This window comes from Pan troglodytes, chromosome 13 (genome assembly GCF_028858775.2).
Source record: "Pan troglodytes isolate AG18354 chromosome 13, NHGRI_mPanTro3-v2.0_pri, whole genome shotgun sequence".
Taxonomy (NCBI): Eukaryota; Metazoa; Chordata; class Mammalia; order Primates; family Hominidae; genus Pan; species Pan troglodytes.
This window is the reverse complement of record NC_072411.2, coordinates 63,432,477-63,445,223: the sequence shown is the minus strand read 5'-3', so window position 1 is coordinate 63,445,223 and position 12,747 is coordinate 63,432,477. Positions and strand designations below refer to the sequence as shown.

Here is a 12,747-nt window from a genome sequence, read left to right as displayed (position 1 = left end):
ATTTTTTAAAACTGTAAAATAGGAAAAACTTCTGTAGATGGGCAGCAGTAACCATAAATAGGTTATTTCCTGGCAGTAGTACCAATACAAATTTACTTAAACGTGTAATGTTAAAGAGAAATGAAAACCATTCCTACAGTCTGCTGAATAATTACTTAAGTCATAACTTTTTTACTTATAAAAGGTTAACTATTTAAATTACGGTGAGCGATTTATTTCTCTTTATCTAATCTCCACAGCATGAAAACGTATACTAGAAAGATAAGAAATATTTTCCCTACAATCTAGCACTAATGGGGATTTCCTAGTTGAAACACTATAATCAGGGCATACTTTTCAAAGCCAACCCTAATTCTGCTGGGATTTCATTTGTATGGGCCCATCAACTTTATTTTAAAGCTTAGTTCTCTCAAAAGTCTTATTGCTACACTTGGTAAATTTTATACACTGTCTCTTGGATACAATATTTTTTAAGTTGTATTTATTTTTAAAAGGGAAATACTACGTTTTGGTGTAATAACCAACAACAATCTTCACTATGATCCTGAAATCTTGAGCTCTAGCCTTTACCATTAATTCCTAGTCCCACATTCTAATTGCTTCCTTAAAAATAAACTCTTTACCTCCTTCCTCAATCCTTCTACTTCTACCTAAATTGAAAATGCTAATGGTACTACCATACTACTGGTCACCCAGGCAGGAAACTTTGAATTCCTCTTTGATTCCTCCTCCTTTCACTTCGTCTATCCGACCAGTGCCATGCTTTATTTATTTGCCTATTGGTACCTCCATTCCCACTGCTACCATGGTAATCCAGACTCTTCGTACCTTTTGTTTGGGTAGTGGCAAGCTCCTCTTAAACAGACTCTCCATTTCAAATCTTCTCTTACAGTGTTCCTTCTATACTGTTGTGAAATCATGTTTCTAAAGTCAGGTTCTAAGCATATCATGCCTCTGATCAAAAATAACTCTTAGGCCAGGCACGGTGGCTCATTCCTGTAATCCCAGCACTTTGGGAGGCCAAGGCAGGTGGATCACCTGAGGTCAGGAGTTTGAGAACAGCCATGGCCAACATGGTGAAACCCCGTCTCTACTAAAAGATATAAAAATTAGCTGGGTGTTGCAGCGGGCGCCTGTAATCCCAGCTACTTGGGAGGATGAGGCAGGAGAATCTCTTGAACACAGGAGACAGATGTTGCAGTGAGCTGAGATCACCCCACTGCACTTGAGTCTGGGTGACAGAGCGAGATTCCATCTCAAAAAACAAACAAACAAACAAACAAAAACTCCTCAAAAAAACCTCTTATCCTGACATCCCAAGTGCTATTACTAGACTTCAAAAACTTTTTAAAACTTAATTCCCCACTGTTCACCCTCACGTTCTATGCATGCTAGCCAAGCATATTGTTTCTTAAACATGTCCTATGTCTTTTTTGCTCCCCAACACCTCCCCAACCCACCCCGCTCACCCAAACCTCACATTCCTGGTAACCACAATTCTACTCTCTACTTCTATGAGTTCAACTTTTTTAGATTCCACATATAAGTGAGATGATGTGGTATTTGGCTTTCAATGCCTGGCTTATTTCACTTAAAATAATGCCCTACAGGTTTATCCATGTTGTCATAAATGACAGGATTTCCTTTTTTTAATGGCTGAATAGTATTCCATTGTATGTATATCTATATACCACATTTTCTTTATTTGTCTGTTGATTGACACTTAGGTTGACTCCATATCTTGGGTACTATGAATAATGCTCCAATAAACACGGGAGTGCATACATCTCTTCAACATACTGATTTCATTTCCTTTGGATGTGCAACCAGTGGTGGGATTGCAGGATCTGTTCTATGCCTTTTCTATCTCCTAGCCCTTGCCTGTGATGTTTACTTTGCCTAGGGTAACATTTCTTTCTATGTTCAAGTCTTACTTATGCTTTAAGGCCTAGTTCGAATGTTGTTTATCTGTAAGGCAGCAACCTGGGTGTTGGCCAGCTTGAAAGTCAGAGCCTATGAGCTCCTACAGGGCTTCCCATGGTCTTCTCTATGGTAGTGTTTCTCTAATGTCTAACTACAAGAGTAGACATTGGAGAGCTGGTTAAAGCGTAGATTTTGAGCCATTAGGTCTGAAAGTCTGCATTTCTAACAAGATTCTAGGTGATGCTAATGTAGCTGGTGTGTGGACAATCTGAATATGAAGGTGTTATGGTACAGACTGATTTTTAACTAATGCCCTGGTTATTTAGAAGCTTGTCTAACTGTTCCTGTTTTCCTATAAATAAAGCAAGGATCCATTTTCTATTATAACTTGTATAAGAGATGTTCAATAAATATTTGTTAATATAACACTGCATAATGTATAAATGTGTATTTTAAAATTGTAGGTTTTCAACCCATTAATGAGTTGCAATCTATATGTATACATGTATGATATGCCTGGCACATTAGATTTTCAATAAATAATTATTAAATAATGGAAACGTTCATTAAATAAATTAGACACAGCAAGTAGTAAGTGCTGTTAATTGTTATCTATATCCCCTTACTCCTTGTCCCTTTCAAGAAAAAAATACCCTAAATAATGAAGAGATTTCAAATGTGCAACTGTATTACATGGTCTACAACAGGAGTTGGCAAACTATAGCCCATGGGACAAATCTGGCTAGCTGCTTGTTTTAATAGATCCCAAACACATTCATTCTTTTACATATTGTGTATGGCTGCCCTTGCATTACAAAGGCAAGGGTGAGTAGCTGCAGACCACATGAACTGCAAAGCAAATATTTACTATTTTATTTACAAAACAGGATTCTCTATTTTTAATTACTTACACAATGCTTGGCATCTAATCATACATATTCCAAAGATTATAAAGAAGAAATGGCAGAAGTAACTTTTACCTTATTGTAATTCTTGGCTAATTCCAACATCTCTTTTACCACTGATTCATTGTGTTTACAATGTTCACTGTAGTCCTGAAGTGTCAAACCTTCCATCCAACTCTTCTTATGCAAATTTAGCAACATCTAAAAAATAAAAGAAAAAGTAATTCTTTTTCTGCCTTGAGGATACCCCCTTCATTGTCTAGAGAAAAAAAACTTCAAAAAAAAAAAAAACATTTTGACTTAACGGATTTAAGTTTAACTTTATTAATTCAAATGAACTCCAATTAGAATGCTCCTATATTTGTATTAATATAACTTAAGGAGTACTCCAACACCAAGGCCTTTGCATTTGCTGTCCTTCTACCTAGAAGGCTATTCTCATCTTTGCATAACTTACCTTCCTCTCTTCCTTACAGATAGATGTCTTCCCTAACAACAATATACCTAAAATAGTCACACTACACTACCTTAAACAAAATCTTTCTTCCCTTAACCTGCTGTATTACTTGTATAATGCTTACAAAGACCTGAAATTTTTGTTTACTTGTTTACTGCATTTCTCTCCCACTAAAGGGAAATCAAGAAGGCAGGGACTTTGCCCTATTCATTTCAAGATCACTAGGGTCTAGATTCTAGAACAATATCTAATAATAGCTCAATAAATATCTGATGAATGAATGAATTAATGAAATTTCTAAGTATCTCTAATTTTTCATATAGCCTAGCTTTCAAATGCCAAGATAACGAGATAAATGCCCCATTTACTGCGTGACCTTGTGTCAATCTTTCTGATCCTCAGTTTAGAGATCTATGAATTAAGGGGCTTGTATTAGGTAATCTCAAAGTTTCCTTCAAATTCTGGTATTCCATCTATAATTTAAAAACTTAAAACTTCCTTATTGTCAGGATGAAAAGCCATGAAGCTGAGAATAAAAGATTTATCTAGGCCGGGCACAGTGGCTCATGCCTGTAATCCCAGCACTTTGGGAGGTCAAGGCGGGCGAATCAGTTGAGGTCAGGAATTCGAGACCAGCCTGGTTAAAATGGTGAAAGCCTGTCGCTACTAAAAACACAAAAATTAGCTGGGTGTGGTGGCAGACGCCTGTAATCTCAGCTACTCAGGAGGCTGAGGCAGAAGAATCACTTGGACCCCAGGAGACGGAGGTTGCAGTGAGCTGAGGTCACGCCACTACACTCCAGCCTGGGTGACAGAGTGAGACTCCAAAAAAAAAAAAAAATTATCTAGTGTGCAATCACACCAGCAAATTGGGGTTGGATCCTATATCAGTGATCATGAAACTAAACACCTTAGTTCAATGTTTCTCAAATTGGACTTACTATTCTGAGTACTTATTCTTAGATGTTCCTAAGTTTTCAAGTTTATATTTTAAGACGGTTTTTCTTAAAGTCCTACCCTACAAATTTTCTTCAATTGAGGACCATCATTAAATAAGAAGTTTTTTCCCTTTGGATGATTCACAAAATTGTGAAAAGTAAAAGAAAAAAAATGATGGCTATAAAATGACTGTTGTTTTGTCAATAGAACCATTATACTTTAAATGAGATCCCTGAGCCATAAGAATCTGAAGATGTACTTGGAGGTATATGGGGGTTTAGTTTAGAAAAATTATCCTACTTGCTTAGAAGTTTACAGATATTTGTGGTACAAATTTTATCTTACATTGGAAAATAAGCTGCCTGTCAAAATCACCTATAAGGCTTTTGAAGATACAAAACTCCTCCATTCCCTTCCTTTGGCTCCAAGGTCACTAATTCTCCCATTTTCTCCCATGGCTCCAGGGGTAAGGACAGTATGCCAAAAAAAATTAGGAAAACCCTCCACAGATGATTTCAGTTTCTCTGATTCCTTCCTAGCTTCTCCACTGATACCGTTCTAGAAAATACATGTTTGGGAAATGTGGGTGCTGCTACAACTACCTATGCTATACAGCTACCTATAATTAAGTGTTGAGACTTAGATTTCCCTACCACTTCAAAAGCAAACAAAGACAGTTCCCAAGGAGCAACAGGATATTCCTATCATACCTGGACAAGGATTCCCTTGCGACCCTCGAGTAAGGCTGGGGGTTAAGTAAACAAGTTGTCTGGATAAGAGTAAAGGCAGAGCTTTTGTTACCAAGAAGGCAGGTTAACAGCTAAACTGAGCTATTAAGAACATAAACATAACATTAAGTAATTTATGTAAGTGCTTATATATTTGCTTTTTATGCCAAGGAAAATGGCTAAGTTTATGAGATACTCCCCAAAAAAAGAGAAAGAAAAATTGATGTAATTAGCTAGACATTTCCAAATAGATGGGTGTCAGATATCAGTCTGATAAAATATTTATATTCTGAATGAATTTTGTTTGTCCCTGAATGGTGCCATATTTCACAGACTGTACTCATTCCATGTAAACTTAAAAATAAGTGTTAAAAATATACTTAAAGTAATCAACTAAATCTATCACAGCAGAAGTAAACTGTGGTACACAGGCAGGCAATTAGAAGAGAGCGTTATAAGATCCCCTTGCGCCAAGGGGGAAGTGGTCCCCCACTCCCCTCACTCATCACGTGCTCAAGCACTGGGCCCTTCAGATGAGTTTATGAGTGGATTTGACCTTTTAAAACTCTAGTTTATCAAACTTAAAAAAACAAAATTAGAATTCTTATTTCAAGGAAAATCTTATATTGCACATCCTCCCCCCACAGCATATAGATTAGATTAAAAATGGATGTGATCTGGTTGAAAGAGGGGGTAAGCGTGGAGAGCCCAACTCACTCCATCTGCCACTTGCCATGTACCAGAATCCCCTTCTAAGACACCTTGGTGAGAAACAGTTTGGGCTAGATAGAATGATCTTATTTGCTACTGATTACTTATCACTTTCTGACTTGAGAGCGGTCTCACTAACCAAAACTTACTGGCTATCAATCAACAGTAAACTCAGTGTTCTTTTAAAAAATGCTTTTAACTTTACCAGAGAGAAATACAAGAAACTAATTAGGTGGGTGACTAATTGTAATAGTAAAGGGGGGAAACTGGTTCAGATTGTAATATCAAAAAACAACAGGCAGATTTAAATACTTGGCATTAGTTGAGAGAAAAACTGTACTAGAAATAATCCTAAAATAGAAACAAATGAGAATGCTAATTCATCAAAATGTCAGGTAATGTTAAAAACTAATCAAACTTGAAAACTGGTATAAAATGGGATCAGAATCTAGTACAAATTATCTGAAAACCCTAAAACTGTTTCCCTTTGACTCAGCTTAGTTTTCTTTAGAGTAAACATGGTATGTTTTCTAAAAGCACTAGGCTGGGTGCAATGGCTCATGCTAATGATTGCAGCACTTTAGAAGGCTGAGGTGAGAGGATCACTTGAGCACAGGAGTTCAAGCCCAACCTGAGCAACAAAGCAAGACTCCGTTTCTACCTCCTACCCACCACCCAAAAAACAGCCAGGTGTGGTGGTGCATGCCTATAGTCCCAGCTACTCGGGAGGCTGTAGAGTGAGGATCCCTTGGGCCTAAAAGTTCAAGGCTGCAGCATGCCATGATCACACCATTGCACTCTAGTCTGGGAGACAGAGCAAGACCCTACTATCTCTTAAAACAAACAAACAAACAAAAAGCACTACACAACTGCAATTTAAGTTATTCCTCTCAAATTTACAGAGCAATATATTACTAATTTAATTACAAAAGGCCTTTTTATTGAAGAAGATAAGTTAATCAGAAAAATCACAGAACTAAAAGAAATATTTTTATGACTTATCATAAAACCAAAGTGGAATGTTTGATTTATTTCCTACTTCCTCTCCCACTTCAGCACCTACCAATAAGGTAAAATGTGTCTTTAAATAGTCCAATAAAATATTCCCTTATTTTGTGCTGCAATTCATCAATAATGGAATAATATTTGGAAACACTGAAAGAGGTCAAAAATTCGAATTTAAATCACATACCAGGTAATAGTTTAAATGGTTTGAAAAAGATTTTTTTCCTCCTATAAGATAAAAATTTAAACTTACCTTCTGTTCCAGTTCATTTTTCCGATAGTTAATAGTAATGGAGTAATAATGTCTGTTTAGTCCATGAATTAATGCCTATATAGATCAATGATTTTAAAAAGGACAAATTAATATTTTTCACCTAATAAAAATGTTTGAAACTGTTGATATATTCTTACATAATACCTGTACCATCCTCTAATAAAGGCATTTTATTTTAAGTAAATTAAGATGAAATTAAAGTATTCTTCTTAGCTACAAGTTTAAAACTAAGGTTTAGAGGAACGGGTTACACATTCTTCAAAGCATGATATGGAGGAGCACAAATTAAGCAGTTTCAGTAGCCTTGCTCAGTCAGAGATAAGGTTTGATCTTATCATAAGCTAAGTTTATAAATCATTCATAATTTATTAAATCTAACTTTATGATATCTAGGGGGCTCATGGGTATTTCAAATGAAAAGCCTAAAAAGCCACAATAACACAGCTGTTTCTTTACCCACATTAATCTGGAATTCCCCTTTTCCTAATTCAGTTTTGATTGATTCAAATAATTATGTTATGCATGTCTCCAAATTAACTATGTGGATTTTGGTCTTTACTGGGTCTGTCTAGCTCATGCTCTTATCCAGTGACATGCAATCTCACCAACCAGAATTTTTTTCACCTCACTCTGTCTCCAAGGTGAACAGGCCAATCATAATAAAATCTTAAGCTAATAGCATGGCTTTATTAAGAAACAATAATCCTGGATGTCCTGAAATCAATTCACAACTGCCCCCATATCTAACTCTGACAACAGCAAGTGTTCAAATGAGGTTCAACAGTACTCTGGTGGACCTAAAGGACCCTCTGGCAGCCTAGAAAAACATGAAAGTCAGAAATAAACCTTTAGGGATATTTTTAACAAGTATAAAAACAAAAAGGACTTTGGAGTTAACCCTCAGGAATCTAAAGAGAAAAACTAACCAAAATAACCACCACTTCTCTAACTAATAGACTTTTACAATGTAGGTCTTAAGATGTCACTGAGGTAGAGGAAGAAGGGGTAAAGAAGAGAACATTTAATGAGCAGCTAGTATCTGCTTTACACATTACATCTTCTAATCTTCATAGTACTGTAAGGTAGGGCAATTCAATTTGTATTTTGACAGATGAAAATAAAATGCAGGGTCGGGCTCAGTGGCTCAAGCCTGTAATCCCAGCACTCTGGGAGGCTGAGGCAGGAGAATCACTTAAGCCCAAGAGTTCAAGACCAGCCTGGACAACACAGCAAGACCCCATCTCTCTAAAAAAAAAAACAACAACAACAAAAAAGAAAGAAAATAAGACACAAATATTAATTTGTCCAAGTTTATAGCTAGTAAAAGGCTAGATGGGGATCTGAACCTAGGTCATTCTGATTCCATAGCCTATGTTCTTTCTAACATACTATGCCACAATACATGTCAGGAAATTCTTGGATTAAGTCTATTTACTTTAAGGATCAGGATGAAACAAAGCATTATGTTAATTTTTAAGCTTTGGTAGCAAAAATCACTCCAATGAGTATTAAAATATTTTAGATGAGTACTTTAACAATAGATTCTTATTTTACCAATGTCTGTTATAAAAGTGAGCTATGAAATTCCATAGGAAGCAGTGACTGATTGTAAAGTACCAAGAGTGTATATTAAATCCTTATTCATTTCAATAATCATCAGAAGCAATGAATTAAATTTTAGTGCATAAAAATGCTATACTGTACAGATCAAAAAGTAGAAGTGATCAGGGCTTCCTTTAATCTGTGCTCATATTCGTGTACATTAGGAGGTGAATCAGCCTGGTAGAGAATTAGAAAAAGGTGCTCAGTCCTCTAAGCAGACATAGTCTGGCGTAGAGAGTGGAGCTTGAGCTGGAAGCTCCCTCATCCAAGCACATTTGCGCGATGCACTCACTAATTGCACAACCCTACATGGTGGTCATAAAGCTAGTAACTGCTGCAGCCAATACATACAGAAGCCAGTTAATGGACCCACAGATACTAGGCCCTATATTTTTGAGACTAACTGTACTAATGAAATATTAACTGGTGTCTGAAGGTACAATCTACTTGATTTTCAATTACATTATATAGATAAAAGCATTAAAACTAACACAGACAGCATGAAAGATCAGCAGGTATAACAATAACAAAACAAAGGTAAGTTTAAATCAAATGATATCCTCAAGTAGTCTTTCAATTTCACTTACTCACCTGCTGTGTGCCCCCAGTGCCTTCCTTCCAAATCATAAGTCAACCGGCCATGTCCTTTTTGGGTTCATGTAGAACTACACACGACCAACTGACTTATGATTTTACCTCTATGCACTCACTGCTGTGGAAAAGCAGGTGCATTATAAAACACACGGCTTACGGATTATATATAAGCTATTCATGGGTTCCTGATAAGTTTTTAAGTTTTCATGCTCCTTAAAAAGGTGTGCTTGGATCTAAAGACAAATTTGTTTGCCTTAATTTATTTTATATTGATAAACTGAAAATGCGGTGGTAACTGATATCCTTTAAATCACGTTCTAAAATGAAGCTTTTTGAATATAAATAGAATAACTGAAAAGAAACAAAATGTGTTTTGTGGTTCCCTCTAGAGTGGAGTACTGAGTTGCAGAAGGCAAAAGAGGAAGGGAGAGTTTTTGCTAAATGACTTTGTACTTTAAATTTTTTTTAACTGTATATATATTTTCTATGCCAAAATTAATTAATTAAATTTCCAATGATAATATAAAAGAATGAAGCAGTTTGGTTATGAGTACTAGTTCCTACATTACCTCACTGGATTACCTGGGCAACTCAACTTTATGGGCCTCAGGTTTCCTCATGTACTAAATGACTACAATGGCTCCTTTCTAGTGCAATTGTTTTATAACTTATATGTTCAGTAATTACTGAAACAATGTTTTCCAAATAGCTTAACTCTATTAAACAATGCAACTGTACTCAAGACTATACTTAGAGGCTCTTAGCCTTAGCACATGCATCTATGCATCAATATTTACTAAATTTCCATGAGACTGACTACCAATCTTCAAATTTACTGTGACACTTAGGAATCCAAAATGTCACTGAACAGTTTATAATGGAATAGTTTTAAAAATTTAGTTACTAAAATAAATGCTTGTTAACTCTCAATTCTAAACATTTGAAAGTAATAGCCAAATGTTCCAAGTGCAAAATAAAAATAATATACATTATCATATATTAATATAAAAGCCTAGAGGATAGGCATTATACTTTCTCCTCTCTATCAGGATTATTAGTGGCTTCTATTATATAAAACATGAAAGTGAAAATAACCTTTGTCTCTTAGCTTATTTCAACACTGTCAAGTAGTACTTTAAAAAATAACATTTTCTAAAAGCAATATATGTTTCACTGTAAAAAAATTTAAGAAATATGGACAAGGAAAGACAAAAAAACTCATAATTCTACCATCCAAAGGTAACCAATGCTAATATCCTGGTATAAATATATAGGCACCATCTATAAAATATACACTTGCAGAATGGAGAACTGATATATTCTGTTTTATAATCTTTTCTTACTTAACATATTTGAACTTTCCCCAAGTTATTAAATAGCAGTCTACAGCGAATCATAATTTTTCTCTGCTACTAAGTATAAGAGTAAAAAAAAATCTGTTAGAAAATCATTAGTGACCACCAGCATGTGAGCTGATGGCTGTTATCAGACTTTTATCCCTACTACTTGAAAGCTGGTTTAGGAGCAAGGCCCCTCTTAACACCAGCTAACTCCCCCTTCAAAATAAAAGGCATGGCATTTCTGAAAGGTTTCTGATCCCAGAGTTAAAGATCCTGCTAACATAAAATAAAATTCCATTGCAGATATTACCATTCCCTTCAGGCTCTTCTGGGTTGCTTTCTAGCTTGTCTTAGAAAAATAAGAAAGTGTATTAAGGTGTGGCTTTGTTCTGTCATTTGTTGGCTTGGTCTCATTTGTGTGTTTTAGTATTGAAATTGTCTTAAAACTGTAGAGCACCCAGATAGATGTCATTCTGGTAGGCGCTATATAAACTGTGAAATAAATATATTTACAGGTTCTAACTGGAAGGCAAAACAAACTAAAATGAAAGGAAAAATAATGATGCTGTAGTTGTTACATACACACGTTGTTTAACACAGGTTTGGAACCTGCTTTATAAGGTGCACTTTAAATTACAGGCTATAAGGTAAGATTAAAAAATACAAACTGGACTGGTATAGAAAAAACACGTTATTAATATTGATTACAGTCGATTTTTAAGGTTAAAAAGCAGTGCTTTAATTTTAAAAAAGAAATCTGCAACAGGTGGTGAGTGACTTGCAATTAGTAAAAACTTCTGGCAGAAACATACCATGTAGTAATCACAATGATCCTGGCTTGTGAGATGCTACTTAACCTTTTGCAAAAAATAATGAAGCAGTATGATGCTACCGGAGTTTATAAGAAAGGTCATTATCAAGGCTAAACAGGTCCAATAATATATTCTCTTGGAACATGCAAGTACAGGCTTGTCTGTACCCAATCAAAACCACTGGTAGCTTATTTCATACACATTATACTTTGCAGTTTTCCTTGACTTGCATTTTTCTTTTTTTTCAAATCAACACACCTCAATCCTTTAAAACAAAACACTTCACTTTGATGAAGATTTCAGATGAGTGACTGCCCCAAAATTAAGCATTTAAAAGTATAAAGTTATCAAAGTGTAACCAAGGCTTAACCATGGTTAACTGTCAAAGCCACAACTCCCCAAAGACAACCTCATGACAGAGCAAGGTTTCAGAAGGGAGCAGCAATAGCTACTATAATGTCTTTGTTTTATGTATTCTACTTAACCAAACATGGTATTTCTGTCCTTTTAATTAATCTTTAGAGTAGTAATTAACTAGATAGACACAGACTGTGGTGCATTTAAAAACACATTTAAAATAATTTTTGCAGAAAATAAAGATTTGTATAAAAACACCATGGCATGTGAATGATACAAAGAAAACAATCACTCAAGAGGATATTAAGTGTCTGAATACCAGTAACTGCAATTAATGGTAATTGACTATCACAATAAAAAACAAGACATAAACTCTCATCACAAGTAACATATGGATGTCTTTTATAGGATTTATTTTAAAGGTGGGTTTTTTAAAGAAGAAAATTTTAAGTATATTTAAGAATTACTTCTAGGGATATCTTAAAATATACAGCAATTTCTCCATTGTTTTCTGCTATGAAAAATACCTACTAATCAAGCAATGATAATAGTTACATCCTTCACCGGAAACTCCTATTGGTCCTTCTCTATAATGTTAACCATGCAAAGCCAGAATGCTTTCAAGATAAAAGATCTACTATGCTCCCAAAAAGGGGGTCCTCAAATATGATAGGAAAATTTAAAGACCCCATTAAAAATTGACTCACATATGAACAAATCTAACTTTTACAACAATATTTCCACAATTTTTTAAAACAAAAGAAAAATTAATTTGCAAGCAAATTAAAATGCTAAGAATTAGAACTTAAAAAGACTACTTATAGTAGGCTTTTAAAATTTAAGAGTTTTAACACATTATCAAATATAGGCAATACCTGGATAGATGGCTTGTTTAAGTGACCCAGATTCGAAGTTGTTTGTCTTGGTTCATGTCCTAAGACCATCATATTAGCATTGATCAATCTGAAGGCATCAATAACAACCTGTAAAAACAAGGTGTCAAGTCAATTTTTTTTAAAAAGCAAGTGATAATGCCAAGCAACAGTGGACAAGGCATGATCGACGTGCATCTGTTTCTGGACTATATCCAGAAAATCATT

General features: G+C 35.1%; 1 protein-coding gene across 4 annotated transcripts in view; it reads right to left on the bottom strand.

The window, feature by feature from the left end:
• The window catches only part of PSMD14 (proteasome 26S subunit, non-ATPase 14), a 105,181-nt gene that overhangs the window by 13,673 nt on the left and 78,761 nt on the right, over positions 1–12,747 (bottom strand). For 2 of the 4 annotated variants that reach the window (XM_515855.6, XM_009443578.5), the window contains 3 exons: positions 12,523–12,630; positions 6,922–6,996; positions 2,904–3,029 (listed from right to left, as the gene is read on the bottom strand). In XM_515855.6, the coding sequence (XP_515855.2) occupies positions 2,904–3,029; positions 6,922–6,996; positions 12,523–12,630 (309 nt within the window). The remainder of the gene's footprint in view (positions 1–2,903; positions 3,030–6,921; positions 6,997–12,522; positions 12,631–12,747) is intronic. The other 2 variants (XM_054679078.2, XM_063790523.1) reach the window with 1 other exon arrangement.